The 19,885-nt window shown below is 40.1% G+C and overlaps 2 protein-coding genes across 3 annotated transcripts in view; one reads left to right on the top strand and one right to left on the bottom strand.

The window, feature by feature from the left end:
- The window catches only part of LOC125021704 (roundabout homolog 2-like), a 73,274-nt gene extending 67,282 nt beyond the window's left edge, over positions 1–5,992 (top strand). For both annotated transcript variants that reach the window (XM_047607851.1, XM_047607852.1), the window contains 3 exons: positions 2,379–2,540; positions 2,664–2,918; positions 4,536–5,992. In XM_047607851.1, the coding sequence (XP_047463807.1) occupies positions 2,379–2,540; positions 2,664–2,918; positions 4,536–4,537 (419 nt within the window). In that variant the 3' untranslated portion in view covers positions 4,538–5,992. The remainder of the gene's footprint in view (positions 1–2,378; positions 2,541–2,663; positions 2,919–4,535) is intronic.
- A 10,253-nt stretch (positions 5,993–16,245) lies between these two features.
- Positions 16,246–19,731, bottom strand: LOC125021379. The gene is made up of 8 exons (XM_047607423.1): positions 18,875–19,731; positions 18,019–18,335; positions 17,785–17,904; positions 17,549–17,692; positions 17,246–17,452; positions 16,968–17,144; positions 16,702–16,841; positions 16,246–16,616 (listed from the first exon to the last, which is right to left on the bottom strand). The coding sequence occupies exons 2-8, from the start codon at positions 18,318–18,320 to the stop codon at positions 16,384–16,386; spliced, it is 1,323 nt and encodes a 440-aa protein (XP_047463379.1). The 5' UTR covers positions 18,321–18,335; positions 18,875–19,731; the 3' UTR covers positions 16,246–16,383.
- Between the last annotated feature and the right edge of the window lie 154 nt (positions 19,732–19,885).

The following is a 19,885-nucleotide window of genomic DNA, read 5'->3' as shown; positions in this document are numbered from 1 at the left end:
AATTTACCTTTAGGATTTAATTTTGGGACAATCACAGAAACGTCTATGCAACCCAGGGCAGATGCAACTGATACAGATAAATATATATATATATATTGCACACAATTGGATAGTCCTACAACCAAGCTATTTTGCTGTGAAAAAAAAAAAAAACAATGCTCAGATGACTACTTTGCTGTTACATCTCCATACATCATTGCATAAAACCCATCCGGATAATTTGATTGGCCTGGCAGATCCTCGCTGAGGCACAATTTCACTGATCAGATATAATGTTATGACAAGTGAGGAAGCAAGTAGACAATCTTGTGTCATGATGTGGATGTTACTTAGACATGTAGCACCCACCTAGACCAGACCAGACACCCCCACCCCATAGCAATTACACTCCTTGATGGCAGCAGCCATCCCCAGCAGGATGCAGTCTGACACAGACACACACACACAAATGGTTTAGGAACAATTCAAAAAATGAAGGCGTTGACCTGGCCTCTAAATTCACTAGATCCCAAACTGATCAAGTATCTGTGACCCACAGGACCTAAAGATCCCCACTAACAAACAAATAAGAAATCCATGTCCATCCTCTGATGAGTCAGATAGGTAGTTTTAATGTTATGCCTGATCGGTGTAGTTCCCAGTGGGTTGAATTCCGACCAACTTTCTGCTGCGAAAATGTTATGCTGTGGATGAAGTTTGGGATGGCTTCCAAGCTCAAAATCCAGGTATATTTAAGAATAAGGGTGCTTATCAAAGGATGTATTTAATGAAAGGCCCCCCTCATGACTTATACTGCTGTTAAATAAGCAGATTTAGACTGTGATATTACTCCCTGTGCAGCTCAAATATATTCAGTCCAGCCAAGGGAAATATGTTTTTATCATAAATCATTTATGTATGTTAAAATAAAGTGTAGACAGTGTTAGGCTTATCGCCTAAGACAACTCCACTCTGCGGTACACAATTGAACCATTGCCAAGTGTATGTTTTTATGCTGCATGACAATGAGTACGTGCTTGGCTAGTAACAGCTGATGTGTCTTTTGGTGACTGACTGACTGACTAATAATTTGAACCATTATCTTTCATTAACCGAGCCTTTTAGTCATTATGCACACATTATTAATAATGTGGGAAAACCACCATGTTCCAAACCACCGTTCTTTTCTTTTTTTCTTTAACTAATCCGAGGTTCAGCTGATTTGCCCAATAGCAACACTCTGTCTGCCAACAGGGTTTGGGCCACTGAGGCTGAAAACAGACTGCTTGCTGTCTGAACTATCGCCCATGGACACGCAACACAGAACAAAGAACAAGACACACAATAGACTATTTAATCACACACATGCAAGCCGCCGCTAGTCTAGTCGTTTAGGATATTAAATAGTAAATCGGGAACATGTTTATGTAGCCGGCAGGGACAGTGATTAACACTGGAAGGTGAAACACAAACTGTATTTGGCCAAAAGTAAAAGTTTCATATATTCAGATATTCTAGTCTTAGTCTTTGGGTCCCTTTTTATCACTATTCCTCTTCAAATATGTATTCAGGCTGCTACTTGAAGTCATTCTCAGATCAACATCAAAGCCACAACATATAATATTTTAACAGCTTTAGTAGGTCTCTGCTGAAAAAAAAAAACATCTAACATTTAAGGTTTGATGCATTTATAAATAGGTTCCTGTCGTCAGAGCGTTTCTTTAGAGAGAAGCTTGATGGCTTCTCCCGCAGGGACAGAACCACACCGTTTTTAGACTCTCATTGTTTGATAGGTTAAGATCGTGTTGTGCACTGAGAATATGTGTTTTCTGTATTTTTAATAAGCATCTGCAGGGGAATATGCAGGTCGGCGCGACTAAAAATATTTACCAACATTAGCAATGCAAACATTTTATCATCTCGCATTTAGATGTCACATATTGCGAGTCGTTATTTTGAAGGCGCGCTCAGGCAGACTGAGAGAATATCTTCAGTCCGGTAGATCAAAACATGAATACTGTCATTGTGGTGGCAGCATTTCCACAGAGGGTGCCACATTACATTTACAGATTGTTGTTTTAAGTGGCAGTAAATCAGAGTGTATTTCCATAATTGCGTTGGAATAATTCTTTATATCTTGGTTCAGCAAAGAAGAAAATATGCTCACTAGTTGTACAATAATCATTAAGTTGGAACTATGAAGAAAATTAATTAAAAATTAATCTGACCTATAAATCTATCTATATTTTGGTTCCAGTTTTGATACTACTTCCTGTTTTTATTTTGACCTACACACGTTGCAGATTCTGTACATCCATATGAAATGCCTGGCCCGATCTACTGTATGTGAGCAGATACTTGTGTCAGAGCTCTTAACCCAACCTCATTAATGCTTTTAGGTAAAGGCTCCCAGCAGTGTCACTCGGACGGCTTTGGCACAGCAGACCACGGAGCACCGGGCACACATAGCCTTGGACACAAGAGGGCACCACTCACTGGCCACAAACCTCAGACAGAGAAGGTTGGAACTCTTCCCAGACGAAGAGACACCAACACAGACGGTAAGTTTGGACTAGTTTTGCAAAGAATTCACTTTTATAGTGAATTCAATGAGAAGGGCCTGTTTGATGATGTCTCACTTCGTATCCTCTGCCAAATACCCTCCTTTACCATCCACTCAACAGCCCACACACCGGCTATAAAGTCCCTGCACAGCATGGGTGCCCACATGCACAGCTCGTGGGCAGCTGCAGCCTCGGACCCCTCTGAGGAGTGCATGGTGACCGTGTCGACGCTGGAGAGGCAGCATATGGCTTCCTGGAGTGGCACAACATCATCCGGCAGGGCCACCCTGAGTAGGGGTTCCCACAAGAGACCTGGCACAGAAGCCTCCCACAACGGGCATCCTTCCACACACTGCACAGAGAAAAGGGAACACTGTAAGTAATAATTCTCATGAGAATGTATCAGTGTGCAAATTACACTGAACGAAGGAATCTGATACCACATGCAGGTTTCTGTTCAAATAGGCAATAAAGCTGAAAAGCCCTGGATTAAGAATTGACATTAATATTGAACATTTCTATCCAGCTTTTCACTGCTGGTAAACAAGTTTAACAATGTACAGCCATGCTAGAGTTTTCTTTCAGAAGAAAATTACTAGCAATTTCCATCACTGAAAGACATTGTTGTCCAAAAACACACCAAACCTGCCTTAGCACGGTCATGTGGTTGCACACATGGCAGATTCAGTTTGCTTAAGCAATGTTCATTGATTTTGATTGGCAGATGAAAGACAATGCAATGACTGCATACTGTGAAATGAGTAGAACCATGTAGAGACAATTCCTACCCTCTGCGGGGTTGCTCTGTAGTAAGTCATGACAGGAAAAGACAAGGAAAGCTGGTCTGAGGTCTGTCTGACAAATGAATATGGCAAAGATCTGCCGGATCAATCAACTTGTTTGGGTGGGCTTATAATGATTTATATAGTAATGGATCGAAAGGTAACAGTGACATACGCGTGTCACTTGAGTGCTGTGGACGTAAGCAAAATAAGTGTTACTGGTTGGAGACTATACAATTACTTGCAGATGCTTTTTTTCTATCACTTGAAGCCTCACAATGAAATACAGAGTCTGGCGTCCAGAGATTCCGATAAGAACTGAGTCTGACTATTCCAGGCTAAAAAGAACCCCTTACTACATGAAGGAAAGAATCATTTTTGAATTTTGCATTTATGTGGAGGGAACCCGTGTGTTTGACATGGGACATTATGATTAGTCCCATTATTTCAGTCAATTTAGGTAAGTTACAGAAAATATTAAAGTTAAATTATTATTATAATAACCAGTAACAATGTAAATAAAGAGGACTCTAGGCTTTTATTTCATTTAAACTCATATCACATCTCTATTTCATTTACCTGTCCCTTCAAACCCAACTGTCCAGCTGCTTGGCAGGACTGTAGTAAAACATTAGAGCTTTGTGTCAGGGCTGAAGAAGTGAAGCAACAAAGTGTGGACTTTTTAATCACATTGAGTACTCTTGTTGTCCGGAATACCCACGCTTCTACATCACTTATCAGAATCTCAGTCTGGTAACACGCCCTTTGGATTGCTTTTCTGTCCATCACATTAATTGCATCGCAAACGAGTTGATTGACCCAGCAGATCTTTGCTCTAGCAGCTCTAGATCAACCCACTGCAGCAAAAATAAAATAGTCAGGATAATTTGAGCTGGCTTACAGGCTTGTCTCTTTATAGCTCTGATCAATAAAAAAGCAACTTCTTATGTGCTTTTAATCCATTTTTAATCAGTTTCCATATATGTGTTCTCATTTGATCCTTGTGAGATTACAACTCAGAAACAGCCAATTTACAGCAGTTACAGTACATGTAGCTACTTTCAGAGTTATGGCTTTTTATCTTATCAAGTTCAGATAGAGTTTGAGGGGGTAAAAAAAAAAGAAAAAATGATAGATATTGAGGATGAAGCGTTATTCTATTGTTATTCCTGTTTTACATGGCTGCTGTGTCTGCCTGCCTCTTTTCCAGAGTCTATGTGAAGCAGTTGCTGCCTGTCCCAGGACACCTTGTTCATAAAGCGCCATGAGATTCTCTCTCTGCAAGTGACACAGAATGATTTTGAGAAGATGGAGAAGAGGCAGAGCGGAGACAAAGAGACAAACTTGTGCGGTAGAAAATTCAGAGCTGTAAATGTCATGTACAGGCACAGACACCACTCTCACCGTGTTATTTTCATCCCCCCTCCCCCATTCAAAAGAGTAAACAGTATATATGTCCGCTTCTATTTTCTGTCACATGGTGTACAAGAGTTCACACAGTGGAGGTGAAGACGAGAACACACTGACTAATTAAAAATGAAAAAAGGACTTGCATCATTTGTAAATATATTTTTTAAATGTATTTCTCTTTGTTTTGCTTCGCTATGCAAGCCAAACCCGATGTTGTCTCTTTTGTGATTTATTACTGTGAATTTTTTTTTTTTTTTTGATAATGCTCAAAACATTGGCTTATTTTGATGAAGCTTCTTGTACTTTGCACAGAGCAATTTTTTTTGTTTTTTTGTTTTCGGTGAAAATAAGCACAAACTCATTGTCAGCCGAGCTGAGGAGAAGAATCATAATGGCAAAGAGGAGCGTGTATGTTAAACACAACACAAACAGAAGCTATATACCCGGATGTGCTGTAATTGTTTTAAGAAATAATATACTGAGAGTCACGCGAAAAGAAAGAAACACAGGTAAATACATGGAACTGATATGCCAAAATAACTGTGTTTTCATACTTCTTGCTGGGAATCCTATTATGCATTATACTAACGACGGTTCTCAGCGAGTAGTTACCACAACATTTTCACGGCAACGAAGCAACTGATCACTTGTGATATCCAAAGCAAAGGCATAGGAAAATAATGTAAGTACTTCTCAGCCATTCCCAAAAAGAATATGAATACTGTATATTTGTTTCTTTTTCAGCTACATCCAGTGAAATGATAATGAGTGCAATATTCAAAGGACGATATGACAGTAAAGGGAATTTGTGGAAAAGTCACAGATGTGTTTAAAACGTCCCGATGTCACCTGCAGACAGACGGGACGCAAGATTTAATGACAGCTATGTGTGATGTTAAACATCCAAGTAACTATACTGCTCTCAATTGTTGTAATGTACTACACTGCTGAATGGATTTACACTGTCATCTTGCAAAGATGTATAGACTTGAATGCCAAATTTGAAGATGTTCTTGCAAAGTAAAAAAGAAAAAAAGAAAAAACCTTTTTCCGCATTTTCTGCCAATGAGATTCTGAATGCGACGTCTTTACACCCGTCCGGATGGGTAATGCTGGTCATTGTTCTGGTGGCTCTCCCTCTGAAGAATCTTTACATGCCAGATTGTTTTTTGCCCTCAGGAATACACAGCCACATACAGTAGTAGGGCAGTTTTTTCAGTCCTTTGATGCAAAATAAAATGTGTACGTGAAAACGAACCAGAGTTCTCCTCGCGATGTGTTGTATTCTCCCGGAAAAGTTCAGTTTTAATCGATTGGATTGTAGATTTTACTGCAATTTAACTTTCTTACACCTCATTTATAGCTAGTTTCAGCTATATTTAAACTGCCCGCGCTTATGCTCTTCTACCTTCTCGGAGTGCTTTATGTTTTTCATTTCCCCATTCACAAGCACATCAGTAGTGGGGGGACTGCCTGCCAAGGTGTTCACCTGCCACTGGGAGCAATTTTGGGCTGCATTATGGCATGTGATTAGTTGGCAAACTGCTCTACCATCTGAGCCACAGCCACCCACAAACTACGCAAAACTTACGAAATATACAGATTAAAGGAATAAAATACTATTTTATTTATTGATTTATTCGTGCAGCACAGTAAGTTGAATTACACCTGTGTCAAAACCATTAAATGCTCTGGAGATTTTATCAGCTGTCTGTGGCTGAATTAGAAGTATTAAGCTTTTAGCTGCATTTTATACGTGTCATAAATTATATATGTGTTGGACATGCTGTAAATCTGACATTGCACATACTGGCATCACAATATATATATATTAATCGTGCATCCCCTCAAAGAACTGGCTGACCTAGTGCTTAAATATGTGGTGGTATCCTAAAAAAAAACATAGATGTTGTCCGAGTCCTTGCTTAAACTTTGACTGAAGTAGATTCCTTCTGCAGAGCCTGAGATTCAACTTTATTCCATCATGGTTATCTCTGAACCACATAACGGCTCTGTGTTACATGAAGATAACTCTGTTATTGCCAGCACAGATCAGCGCTGGGGAGGATAGCTTCAGGCAATGGTGCAATGGGTGCTACGCACAGTGAGCCTGTCAATATTTGTGTCCTGAAATGGATGGTCGGGGATTAGGACTCTCTGCAGATATTGTGCAGACAAGGGGCTGCAGCCCAGCATTTAAACTTTATATCCAACATCTCGGCTTTCCAGGAGTGCCACGAGGTCTAAAGAATTTGGATTGTGTAGTCAGTGCTGTATCGCTCTGACTCAATATGGCTGCAGTATTACAGGGACCAGCCTCCTGCGCACCCATCACTGGGTGTTGTGTACAGGCTTCTCCTAATTTCCCCAGCTTGTAGTACATGTGAATTTAATGGAAAAACAGAAACACATAGCCTAGCCCTTAGAGCCCAATTACAGGCCTCACCTACATTCATATAGCTACAGTTCTGCCTTATAAAGGGGCAGCTTCATATACTGGTCTTGGATTGGTGTGCTGACTTTGTGGATTGTTGTGGTTTTGGTTCAACGAAATGAAAAATCAGTTTACTGCAACATATTAATTGCTGAGGTACTTCTCCAGCCCCTCAGGGGAGCAATTTGGCATCAAAGAGCGTCGCTTCTTTAGACATTGCTCCAAACAACTGAAAAGCGCTTTTAATGGGGGTCTTTTATTCTCTGAAAAGCCCTTGTAGAAGTAATGACAAGCAGCTTGTTTTTGAGGGAAAATAATTCACTCTGCACATTACAGGCATCAATTGTTGATTGCAATTTGAATGATGGTGTGATAACAGTGTAAGAAAGGAAAAACAGAACACATTATACAGGTTATATTTCATTTTCTGCAGGAAGATCAATTTGGAAGTCATTAAGTGGTTAAAAATTAAAGGTGTTAAAATATTGGACCCGCTGTTTGGGATGCTTTAAGTGTTTGTTTGCTTGTTTTTTGTCTTTTTTCTTATCTTTTGAGGGCTTTGTAAAATGTAAGCAGTATCTATAAGCTCAAATGAGCGAAGTCAGAATCAGTAGCTGAACTTTTACCACTGTGTAAGCAAAGCAAGTAGACAGTTTCACATTCTGACATAGCAGGGTATAGATAATGTAATCAGTTATATCTGAGAAACAACACATTAGCAAACGCACATACAGTCTAGAAAAAATAAGGCCCTCTTCAAACCCTCTAGCAGGTGCATCTGCCTCCACGAAATGGCCGGATGAAGACATTAAAATTAATGTGAACTCAATTTGTCGGTGTGCACTTTAAAAGTCTCATTATGGATGCCACAAAAAAAGAGACAAGAATACAGATAAATCAACCTCTTATCTAGGACAACATAAACGAAAAAGAATAAATAATACCAGTCTGCAGTGTATTTGAACAAAATCAGCATTGCACAACTCTTGTCAGTAGACATGTTTAATCAAAATGCAACACAAAAATATGAAAAACATTAAAATATTGATGCACATAACATTCATATTATATATTGTATGTAGTGTAGTCATGTAGTAAATTCATTCAGAACATTTTAGATTTTTAGCCACACACACTTTATGTTAATTACTCAGTAGACAGCGTAGAACTGTATGATTGCTACACTGTTAGATATTTCAGAAGCTTTTTACAGTAACTCACTGGCAACACTGTTGCCAGGCTCCTGGTATCCTATGTTCTGTATGTGTAATCTTAAGTGAACAAACAGCAAGGAAGAATTATCCGCCACATAATCACATCCTTGAACATTGCATTTGACGTCACCACTCAGCTGACACTTTGTTTCTGTGGCACAGCATGTGTTATCTATGCATGTGATACTTCAATGCAGAAAATGTCCTGAAATTGACCAGACACACATTGACGCCACATGAAATCCTGTAGTTAGCCACTTTTCTATTACGTTTTCATGGGCGCAAAATGATTTAAAATTGGCAGTGCTGCAGCTACAAAACTTAGAGCTACACACTTTATCAACACATTAAAATACAGTAATGTTACTGTGAAGGGCAAAGCAATGCACCTATGAACTGCTTAGTAACTGAATTAAAAATCACTAAAACATCAATTCTCAATTTTTTGTTAACATTTTTTACTCCTCTATTCGTTTTCCATCCTTATTTTTGTGCAAGGTTATATGACTGTATGCACGTCTGTTGGAACCCAGGAAAAAAAAAACTGAGCAAATAAAGTGACTTTTCATGGGCGATAATAATGTTACAGCCAAAAATGTCTCATTTGAATTCACAATTGAAGTGAACTGCTTGCCAATATTAACAATAACGTTAACGGACAGTATTGTTCAGCAGTAGTAACGTTACTTTTAAGTTTAAGTTAGCTCCAAGCTTTAAGTTAGCGTTAGCTTCAACGTTAGCGACAACTGCTATGACTGGAGCTATTATTTTCTCAGCTAATGCAAATACTTGGAATTAAATATCACATGATAACGCTAAACTTTCCTTCCTTTTATGCTTCTCCTTCCTACCTTGCTTGCTTTCTTCGTGGCCTCTATGATGATAAAAATCACTGATCCAGAAACCCATGGTGATGGTGTTGGTTCCTAACTAAACTGTCAGCCAAAATGAATCCAACATAGCGATAAAGAGGTAAAAAAAATAAAATAAAATAAATACCTGTAACACTAAACAAATGGGAAAAAAATGAATGGTGTCCATCTCTGGAACAAGAAACTAGGGCTGAAGGTGCTTGTGGAACCTACAGGTTTTATGAGGGGGGATTTCAAATGTCTGACTGGGTCTGGTAAAAGGTGCCAAATGCAGACGTCAAAAATAAATAAGGTATCATACATCATTTTTAAAAAATATAGTACATTACTGTGGCCTATATTGTGGATACTTCCCATGATGCAGTTAAAATTACAGTAATTTACTACAAAGGGGATTTGCAGTATTATACTGGCTGATATGTGGTAAATAACTGTTGAAATTACAGATGCAACAGTAGGCTATACTTTAAGGGACGAAGAGTTGGAACTATTCAATCCCCCTTTTTTAGATCCCATGAGTGCCCTCATTTCATGAAATTTTCTCAACATGTGGTGGACAACCTTTTCAGTACGATTATGTGTAACCTTGCCTCCAAACGCCAAATCTGTGACTCATGACATTTGGCTAATTGCAACATTCAAAGAGTATGGCGGTTCACATGCACCCTCCCCCCTGTCTGAGACTGAGAGTCCCGCCCTGTGGCTCGGCTACCCTGAGGGTAAGCTAAAGGCCACTGGTCTCCTGGCCTTTAGCTCCCTCGGTGACCAATTTATTTTCATCTTGTGCACCCTGATGGTTCATCTGCTGCTTTCGCGCCGCTGCTTCAACATGTTCCACTGATATGAAGCAGCAAAGCCTCTCCTGGAGGTCTCTGGTGAGGGGCAAGTTAAAATGGATATGTTTCTTCGTACATACCCAGTGCCATCAGGGCAGGCAAAACAAGCAATCGTTTGGGGCCTTGTGTCATATCCTAGATGGTTGCAATGACAACTATGAGCACAGTTTACGATGTGGAGGCCCTACAGGGCACTGGCAATGCTCCAAACCCCCAAACCCAAGGGGTTCTCTTCTATCTACTATATGACAGATTTTGCTAGTTTGGACTGGAGGATATTGACTAGTTTGCCTTAGCTTGCCATGGACAATGTTTCTTCGGCCTATTTTAAATAATACTGAATAGAGATTTTAGTTTTAAAGGGATGGCAACCGTTTACTTATGGGCTACATAAAATTATACAAAGATAAATTTATAAAAGATTTGCATGTCCTTTTATGCACATGATATGCACTAAGTGATTATTCAGTAGAAAAGGCATTTTTAATCTCACCTTTGCTCCCAAAAAACCTACTACTGCCATTTAGGGTGGGCAAACATGCAGAAAGAATGTATTTATACCATTTACACCAGAAACAAGCAGATACAGCATTTACATGACAGCACCTTTCTCTGTACGACCTAAGACTTTATGATGACTGAGCTATGATTCTGATCATCAGCAAAAAGCTAGAGTCCATGTAGCCACTGTCTCCCAGTTTCACATGAGACAAGTCCTAGTGTCTAGCTCTTCAGACGCCCCACTTGATTTATTTAGGACAGCCTGTCTCTGCACAGTGTCTGCTGGGGATCTCACAGTGATCACACTGAGCTGGGGCAACACATGAGGAGGTTGTTTTCATATTCATCAGCTTAAGGCGGAATGTTTCTCTACACCCATCTTGAAGTGACACCATCAATGCTGTACATCCTCCTGTTTTAGCCATAAATGTGCAAATGTGAATATGAGTTGCTCTGTGAAACTCCTAAAACATTTAGTTCAGTGTTATTTCTATGACTTTGTGGCATAATATACCCAATATGTAATTTCAAATTAAAGTAGAATGTTTTTTTCTCATCTCAGTGTGTTGGGAGATCTCACTTTATGATCCTTATAATTCATAGTCGGCATGTGTGTGCTTTTAAAATGTTGCCCTTATGCTTCTGATTCTCGTATGAAAACCACGCTATCACCCTCTTTGCCTTGAGTGCAGCTTTTGACAACTTCCCATTCCCCTCTCATCTGCCGCAGTAAGCCATCTCTTGGCATCACAGGACACATCCTCTCCCCTGGTTCGTACTCAACTTTTATAGTGACAGACAGGGCTATAGCTCCATAAACAAATTTAAATTTACCACTTGTGCAGCGAGCTCCACCTCACCACCAGATTCATTATCTCTGACACCTCCTAATTCCTCGCCAACTGCCTGCTTTAAGAGAAAGTAATCTTCCTCAAACACAACCGCAATAAATTCGAAATCATAAATTTGCAGCCCGTATAACTTCCACTCATAACTTCTCCCCCAACGCCAGTGTTAGCGCATCCCTTGGCCCTCAGCCTTGGCACCCCTCTCGTCACCAATAACATCAATGGCAAAAGAAAGCACGACCTCTCAGAGCTGAGGAATGCTGCCTATCTCTGACACCACCTGTGTATTTCACTGCAGTGAAGCTAATCGATGTCTTCATCACCTCCAGACTTCTTTCCTGCAACGGCGCTTTCTGCTCTTCCTCAGTAAACTTAATTATTTTGAAGATACCATTAGTTGAATGATTGCACGCACCTGCTTAAGAGGCCATCTCCAAAATAACTACACACGAAATGCAAAATAATCTTCAGAATTATGTTAAAATTAAACGCTGGGAGTTTTGACAAGAGGAAAAAACGAAAGCCTACATGACATATGGTGCAGTTCAGCTGGTGGGTCAGAAAAGAAATTTTCATTTGCAGCACAGCACTCAGAGCTCTATAGATCTGCCCTCTTATAAAGAGTTGTTCAGACCTGACAGCCATCATTTTCTTTTTTTTTTTTTCTTCCCGTCAGCCTCTGTGCAATTTTGCCACATTTGCCCTAGCTGTCATGGCTGCCTCTTTGTCAACAGATTGCAGAGAATCTGCTGGATAAACACAGCAAAATTGAAAATGAAACTTGGCAGCTCGCACACACGCACGCTCAAGTGCGCGGGCGCACGCACGTGCACTTGCAGTATCTTAGAAACCAAGGCAAACACTTGAAAACCCCACTGTAGACAGTTGTCCTTGGGAAAAAAAAAGTGACAAGAGTGAAAGCCTCCATTTATGGCACTGAGAACTAATTTTCCAGATACGAAAACAGCATTACTGATGAAACTAAGTCATGCTCAGAATTCAATTTGGTTGCAATCAAGTTACTGGAATAATTTATGAAGAGGATCATTGCATGAATGACTTATTAAACGTGATGTTAAAAAAAAAAAAAACATTCCCACTCCTTACACATTCCAGATTTTAATGCAATTATCAACACAGAGGAATAAAGAAACATATTACTTGTTATTAAATCCATAGCTTTCCTGAGTCATAATGGCAGCATTGGAGTGGACACTACCTTTCACACCATTTAGCTGTACCAGTTTTGCCACTTGAGGTCGAAGTGATAATTGGACAAAAAAAAAAAAAAAACCCTCACACCATGTCTTAGCTGTTGACAGATGTACAGTTGTAAAAGAGGTCAGCCTTTTTTGCTCAAGTGAGGCACATAAGACGGTGGTCTTACAGCGTTTATAGTACTTAACACATACTGTGAACGGCCAAACGTCATAAACGCAGCCACTTTCCTCTATTATAGTAAAGAATTATAAGCAAGTACATTTTTTCCACAGTTTTCATGCAATTGATTTCATATTGCAGCACATAAAGATCTCCAAGAATACTTTCAAATACTACGTTTTGTGGACTTAATACAGAACCGTTTCCTTTGGGAACAATTTTTGGAGGAAAACCTGAGAGGCGACCGCAGCTAAGGTGTATTTTCTAACCAGAGGGCAACCGTGCATTTTCTTGCACATTCAGTCACCACAAAGCAAGTGACTGCACATAAGCTGATGAACTGGAAAAGACAAACTGTAGCCACAAGTTGCTTTTCTGTCAGATATGTGGATCAGTGACTAGTCTGGAGGACGTCTTGTAAAACAAAATCTCTGATGTTCTAGGCTGAGCCCTGAGTGCTGCTGCTCTGTCCTTTACCTTACTCTGCTCACACGAAGCGCTTCAGCCTCTCTGGCGTTGAAGCAGAAGAAACTGGCATTTATACTTGCAAGGTCAAGAGAATATCTTTCTTTGATCCTCCATCCTTGGCAGCATGTGTTGTGAAAATCAGATCTGGAAGAGGTGGTAAACAGCAAAACAGGGTGTTTTATACTTCTTATCTTGAGTTTTAAGTACTGAGAAGGGGTTTAATTATTAGGATTATTGCTTTTTTTATCCTTCAACCTTCAGAAATTGGTCTTAAGTCTATAAATTAATGAATAATGTTCATAAAATGACAAGTTCTCAAGTGAAAGCTGCAGCAATTTAGCTGCTAAACGCTTTACTAAACTTGTGCACGGCAGATAGCACATAGTCCGTTTCAGAGGTCGTGAAATCTGTTCGATACCAGGATGTTATAGAATGCTTGTAGAACAGCTTAATGACCAATTAGAAAACGACAGGGCTGTATAGGAATGCGCGCGGTTCCGTGAAATGACAAATTACAGCCTGCATTTTTCTGTATCTGAGCTCGTAATTATGCATGTTGGGAGTGTTAATGACATCTGTTCATTAGATCACTTAAGTGTAAATTTGAGGTACGGCGGCATAGTGCAGGCTTTTAACTCCACTGAATTTGTGGAGAGATTTCTTTGCTAATTACTTTTCAGATCACTATTTTTCATAGCCTTCCAGTCCGGTGACAGCGGGGTATCTTGGAAGGTGATGGTTTTGAATGTTTGTGGTAAATTGGAGGATTAAGTGTGTCTTCATGGGTTGAGAAAATTCTCATCCTTCTTAAACTAGATTAAAGAATTAAAAAAAAAAAAAAAGTTGGATTATCAAGAAAAGCCTAAATAGCAAGATTTTTGTTTTTTCTTTGAGGATTTTGTTCTCACAGGGTCGGATACTGAAACTATATGGTGATCTCAAAGCATTCAATAAGGAGAGATCAAGTGCGAGTGACATAGTAATATTCATCATGAGAAGTATGGACTCCAAAGGACCTCGGTGATGGAAATGGATGTGGAGATGAAGTTAGCACGCAGCTGAAGGAGACCCCTGATGAAGACTACAAGAAGCAGAGGAAGAGGAGGATGGTTGCACAATACATCCTGAACGCAAAGTGACATATTTAGAATGAGTGAGGATGTAGACATTGAGGATGACATCGTGGGAAAGGGGAAGAAATGAGGAAATGGAGCTGGAAAGGACAGGCCATCTTGGATGAACTTTCACCTTCACATCATAAAAATTAAAACTTGTTGAACCTTAAACATCTACACAGGTAGACTGCAACATACACATATTCTAAGTGCAGCTATATTGTTAATCTAACGACATCTTAAATAATAACAAAGCACAATAGTGAGAAAATACAAATTCACTTTTGCTGTTATACTTACTTTTACTTAAATGAGTTATTTCCAAAGCTGGACTATTTTCACAGTTTGGCGTATTTACTAATTAAATGATGCAGATGCTTCCACCACATAAGGCCTACTGGACATGAGATGATTGATCTCTGAAAATGAATTACAGCAGAACGCGATGCCCATTAAGGAGAATGACTGACTTTGTGTTACATTCTCATCTTAAGGTGTAAATATTGTAATATGAATGCAATCCTAGGGCGCTGCAGTAACTCTTGCCTATAAGAAATATTGTGCGTGTCACCATTATAGAGGAATTAGTACTCTAAGTACAAGCTGTGCCCAGTGGAAGGGTCATGAGAACATGCTGCTGTGTAGAAGCAGACACTAAAGCGTGCTCTGATTGACTACAGGACTTATAGAAGCTTTTAGAGAAGAGAGAGGAACATCCTTCTCTATAAATAGGCTTTTAATGGCAACTTGTGAAGCACCAGGTAATGTGCAGCACCCATCAGGACGACACATGGCGTTTGCACTGCGTGTGGTGTCTGGAGTTTGACAACCAGAGTAAGTATGTTATAGAAGAAAGGGAGTTTAGAAAACAAAATGGGTTGTAGCACTCTTGTGTTGTAATAAGTTGGTGTTTTACCTGGGATCCACACTAGGGTAAAACATTCAGAAAGGTCACAGCACCTTGCATCTTGCTAATAATACACAAAGAGCATTACATAATTATAACATCTGTGTAATTATTTGTGAATGATGCATTGCTTTGAGTCTGGGGACAGTCAACTTGACACACACACCTGCACACGTTTGTATAGCTGTCTTTGTGAGGACATTCACTGACATAATGCATTCCCTTAGCCCCTTATGCTCACCATCTCAACCATAACCCAACCCTAAAACCAAACAGCCTTGGAAAGAAGCCAGCCAAAATGTCCTCACTTTGCACAAATGTCCTCACTCTGATGGCGTAAAACTGGTCCTCAGAAAGCTAGCGCACACGCACATGCACACACACACACACACACTGAAGAAATACTTGCTTAATTTCAAAAGCTTACAGCTGCTCTCTTGTTGGAGGTTCCTAAGTGAGGTTAATTAAACTGCATATCTCATCAGACCCCCTCAGTTTTCCACTCTAATCCACCTCACCTCACAAGCACAGAATGGGACAGGTTTACTGTAGCTGTGGGACAAACTGACAGATTATTCAGCTGGAATGCAGGGACCAAACTACCAAAACAAGAATGAACAAGTATCTCTGATTTTTTTTTTTTTTTTTTTTTTTTTTTTTTTTAATTAGCAGGGTAAACCTTACAGACCTGATCAGATTTTATGAATATACTGTAAATTAGATTTTCTTTTAAACATACACATTTCACTTCTACAACAAATTTCTACAAATATAATAAGTGTCAGATGATATACGTATCCTTTGGCTTTGTTTCCTCCATGAGGTTAACCGTTGAGCTCTTTACTGAAATATCTCTGCAGCTCTGAAATGGTTTACCGTGAAATGTGGTTCACATGCACATGATTATAAGTATGTTCTGTAAAACTTCAGCACTGTAAGGTCAATTGCATTTATTTAATCTTCATAACAATGACATTCAAGCCTTAAAGCTTGGACACGATATGTGAAAATGATAATGACTACATGTTAAATAGAAACAACTTAGTCAGTTAGCATGTTTAATAGAGGCCGTACTACTGGTTGTAATAAAGGTTGTAGTACTGGTCATAGTACTGGTCGTAGTACTGGCTGTAGTACTGGCCGTAATACTGGCTGTAGTACTGGACTTGGGGTTGGTGAAAGATGCAACACGTAGTCACTGGAATGGCAGCGTAAGGAAGAGTCAGGACAAACTGTGACGTTAGAGGCTCCATCTGAGCCATCTGTGCCGGTGTCACACGCTGCCTCTTGGCTCTTTGCGGAACATCTTCAGATTCACAAAAAGAAACTCATCAGTCTATTGAGGCTTCAGGAAAACTGTTTCAGAACTAGACACTGCCTCTAAATCTTACACAGGCCAATGTTTGGTTCCACGCTGTCGCTGATGTCCAGTGCGGCTGCTGCAACGTGAGGCCTCTCCTCCTTCACAGAAGTGTTTTGTGACTTCATCACGTATGGACCACTCTCTTCCTGGTTCATGCTCTTTCTCTTCCTATGGGAATATTGACAAATGGAAAAAAAACAACAAAAAAAAAAAACACAAGAAGTGAACAGACCAAAACAGGATGCACAGATTGCTCATTAGAGAAACTTTAAGTTAGCGTTAAAGCTAACTTACCTTGACACCACTGACGGTGCAGCAGAGTGTGAGGGTGTGAAACCAGACCAGGTGCTGACTGTTGGACCAAAAACAGTCAGAGGAGCAGAAGAAGCTGAAGACTCAGGAGGAAGATGTTCGGGTGTGAAAATCCCAGTTTTCCATCCCACATCCTTCACAGCACACTCAGGACCTGTGCTGTGGTTAAAGTGATTTGTTAGTATGGCATTCATGCTGCTAGACAAGTAACGCAAATCAACAATTGGACCTTTTTACTGAAAGTGGCCAAGTTAACTTACGTTGAGACCACCGTCGAAAGGCGTGCACACTGCCCAGCATTCACTCCACGAAAAGCCTGGACCTTCACTGGCTGATGCTGGACAAAGGAAGGTGGAGACGCAGGAGGAGGGTACTTGGGTGACTCTCCTGAAATGCCCTCAGTCAACTGGGGAGCGGCAATCCCCCTTTCCCCTCGGTCCTCCCTTCCAGTGTGCTGAGGAACTGCACTGTAATTAATTAGACTTGTTAGAATCATATTCATGTCTGTAGACAATTAACAGACATCTGGACAGGCTTAACAAAACTGTCTGAAGATTACTTACGTGTCTGAAGGTGGAGCAGAGTTCACAGGAGGCAGTGGATATGGTGGTGGTGCTGTGTGTGGGAGTGAGTCTTCAGCAAAAGACCAGAGAGTGGCCATCGTGTTTTTCACTTCCACCTCTACTGCAGCGTGCTCAGAAACTGCACTGCAACCACAAAAAAAAAAAAAAAAAAATTTTTTTTTGGCTGGTAGAGAAATAGCTAGACATTTGTATGAAAATGGCTGAGGCTGACTTACGTTGACGCCACTGAAGGTGGAGGTGCAGGTGTACAGTAGTCCTGTGTGTCCTCATCAATATACATCAGGAAAGTGTCTTCCACCTTTTCCATTTCATTCATTGTTTGTTCCGCATGCTCACTGTGATTAAAGGTATTTATTGTCATGATATTTAAACTGGTAGACAAATAACACAAAGAACAGACAGCTGGATATTTTTGATATTTTTTACCAAAACTGGCAAAGCTAACTCACTTTGACACCACTGAAGGTGCAGCATAGTCCGCAGGGGTGAAACCAGCCTGCATGGGAGTGGGTGGCCCTTGGTGGGCGATGGGCACTGATTGCCCAACGTCCAGTGCAGGAGCAGCCACCAATTTACGAGAGCCGCATGGAGCTGCTCCCGGTTGGGTGCAGACATCTTGTTCGGTACGCTGGGATGCAGGTGGAGGGTTGCTGGGTGTGACCTCCAACAAATCCTCAGCCATCGAATGGATCGTGGCAACCACCTCTTCCCATGTAATGTCTTCCATAGCTTGCTCAAAGGAAATATCCATCTCTTTGGCAGTTATCTACAGTTAATAACCATGACTGAATTAGAAACATCAGGAAAACCAAACACACACATACACCTGAAACATTTAGGTTCTGTTACTGAGCAAGGTGTTTAAATCAGGAAGTGACTTGAGGGTAATATGGCATATACCATATAAACATGGCAGCATTTCTGTGCATGTTACTTACAATTAATGACAAATAAATTAGAAAAATCAGATAAACAGGGTTAGGGTTATTTATATTTATTTATATTTAGTTTCTGAGACGGGGAGGTTAAAACCAAGGAGGTAAGGTTGAGATATTCACATATTTGTCATTTTCAGTCTTGACTACATTTGCAACGGAAATCTATTTATTTCACTGCACTTATTTAACCGATTTCTCTACATGATTGAGCTTGTTTCACATGTGAATCGCAAATAAGACACATAGTTAAAGGTAGAACAAGCTAACAACATCCATCCATCCATCCATCCATCCATGTAACACTAAGCATCTAATCAGTTGATTAAATGAATGTACTTGTAGTTAAGTAAAGAAGTCAAGTACTTACAGCGTTTACCGACGGTTCAGTAAGCTAACACTGTTTTCTCTTATCAAGGGAGGCTTTCTTGCGTATGTTCGCAGTGAAGTGTCCAGGAGAAAGTGAACAGCTGACCACTTGGAAGGAACTTTACCAGAATTTAGAATTCAAGTCACAGCGGGCACGGAACGTTTCTATGGAATGTTGCACTGTGATGACGCTGGCTCATTCTATATCACTGAGACCTGGTGATGATCAGTTAAATCAAATTTACTTTTACCTTTTTGACATAAACTCCCACTTCAGCCCCACGAGCCACGTTGCCTGAGACACATTTCAATGATCCTTTAAAGCACTTAAATTACAACATTTCAAACTGAAGATCTGAAGGTGCAGTTTTTAGATTCACAAATGCTGTAGGAGTCAGATTCTTCATTTTCTTTGTTTCTTGTGGGTGTTTTTCCCATTTGTGCCAGTAGGTGACAGTATGTTTAAGCTTATGATTTTCTGTCTATACAGTCAGGTGGGTTAATGAGCCCAGGTGCACACACTGGGGAAGCCATGCAGTTTTTAACCAAGATATGGAGTGTAGTGTGAAGGTCGAGTATTGTTCTTCTCAGTTTGGGGAAACAAGTTACTGTGTCTTGAATAAATCAGCACAAAGAAAGAAGGAAATGTTTGGACATTTTTGCTGTTTTTTCAGTAGATGCGCTTACACCTGCACTTATAGTCAGGCACGCCTATGAGCCCTTCATACCAGCATGCGCAGATAGTTACTAAGGAAGTCACTGCTATGCATTTAAATGTTTTTTGATAATTTTCCAGGTTTTTGCATTATCTGCATTTGCAGACAAAAAACTGGAAAAAATGAAAAATGTACCAGCAAACACTTCTTTCTTTGCTTCTTAGTGTTAAAATATATATGTGGATCTTCCTCAGTCTCTCAGGTTGCAGTAATCCTAAGCGCTTGGGTGGAAGCCAGTCAGACTGGACAAGTCCAGGATTAGCTCTGTTAAACTTCCATCTTAAAAAAAAAAAACT

The sequence above is a fragment of the Mugil cephalus genome, chromosome 15, assembly GCF_022458985.1.
Source record: "Mugil cephalus isolate CIBA_MC_2020 chromosome 15, CIBA_Mcephalus_1.1, whole genome shotgun sequence".
In the NCBI taxonomy this organism is placed as follows: domain Eukaryota; kingdom Metazoa; phylum Chordata; class Actinopteri; order Mugiliformes; family Mugilidae; genus Mugil; species Mugil cephalus.
The sequence above is the reverse complement of the archived record's forward strand: the minus strand, read 5'-3'. Positions and strand labels throughout refer to the sequence as shown.

Excerpts from the sequence above, each read along its gene's own strand:
- LOC125021379 (XM_047607423.1), bottom strand. The coding sequence starts at position 18,320 with ATGGATATTTCCTTTGAGCAAGCTATGGAAGACATTACATGGGAAGAG. Across the intron at positions 17,905-18,018 it reads GCACCTTCAGTGGTGTCAAA|TGAGCATGCGGAACAAACAA; the intron begins GTGAGTTAGCTT and ends CTTTAATCACAG. Across the intron at positions 17,453-17,548 it reads TCTGCTCCACCTTCAGACAC|TGCAGTTCCTCAGCACACTG; the intron begins GTAAGTAATCTT and ends AATTAATTACAG.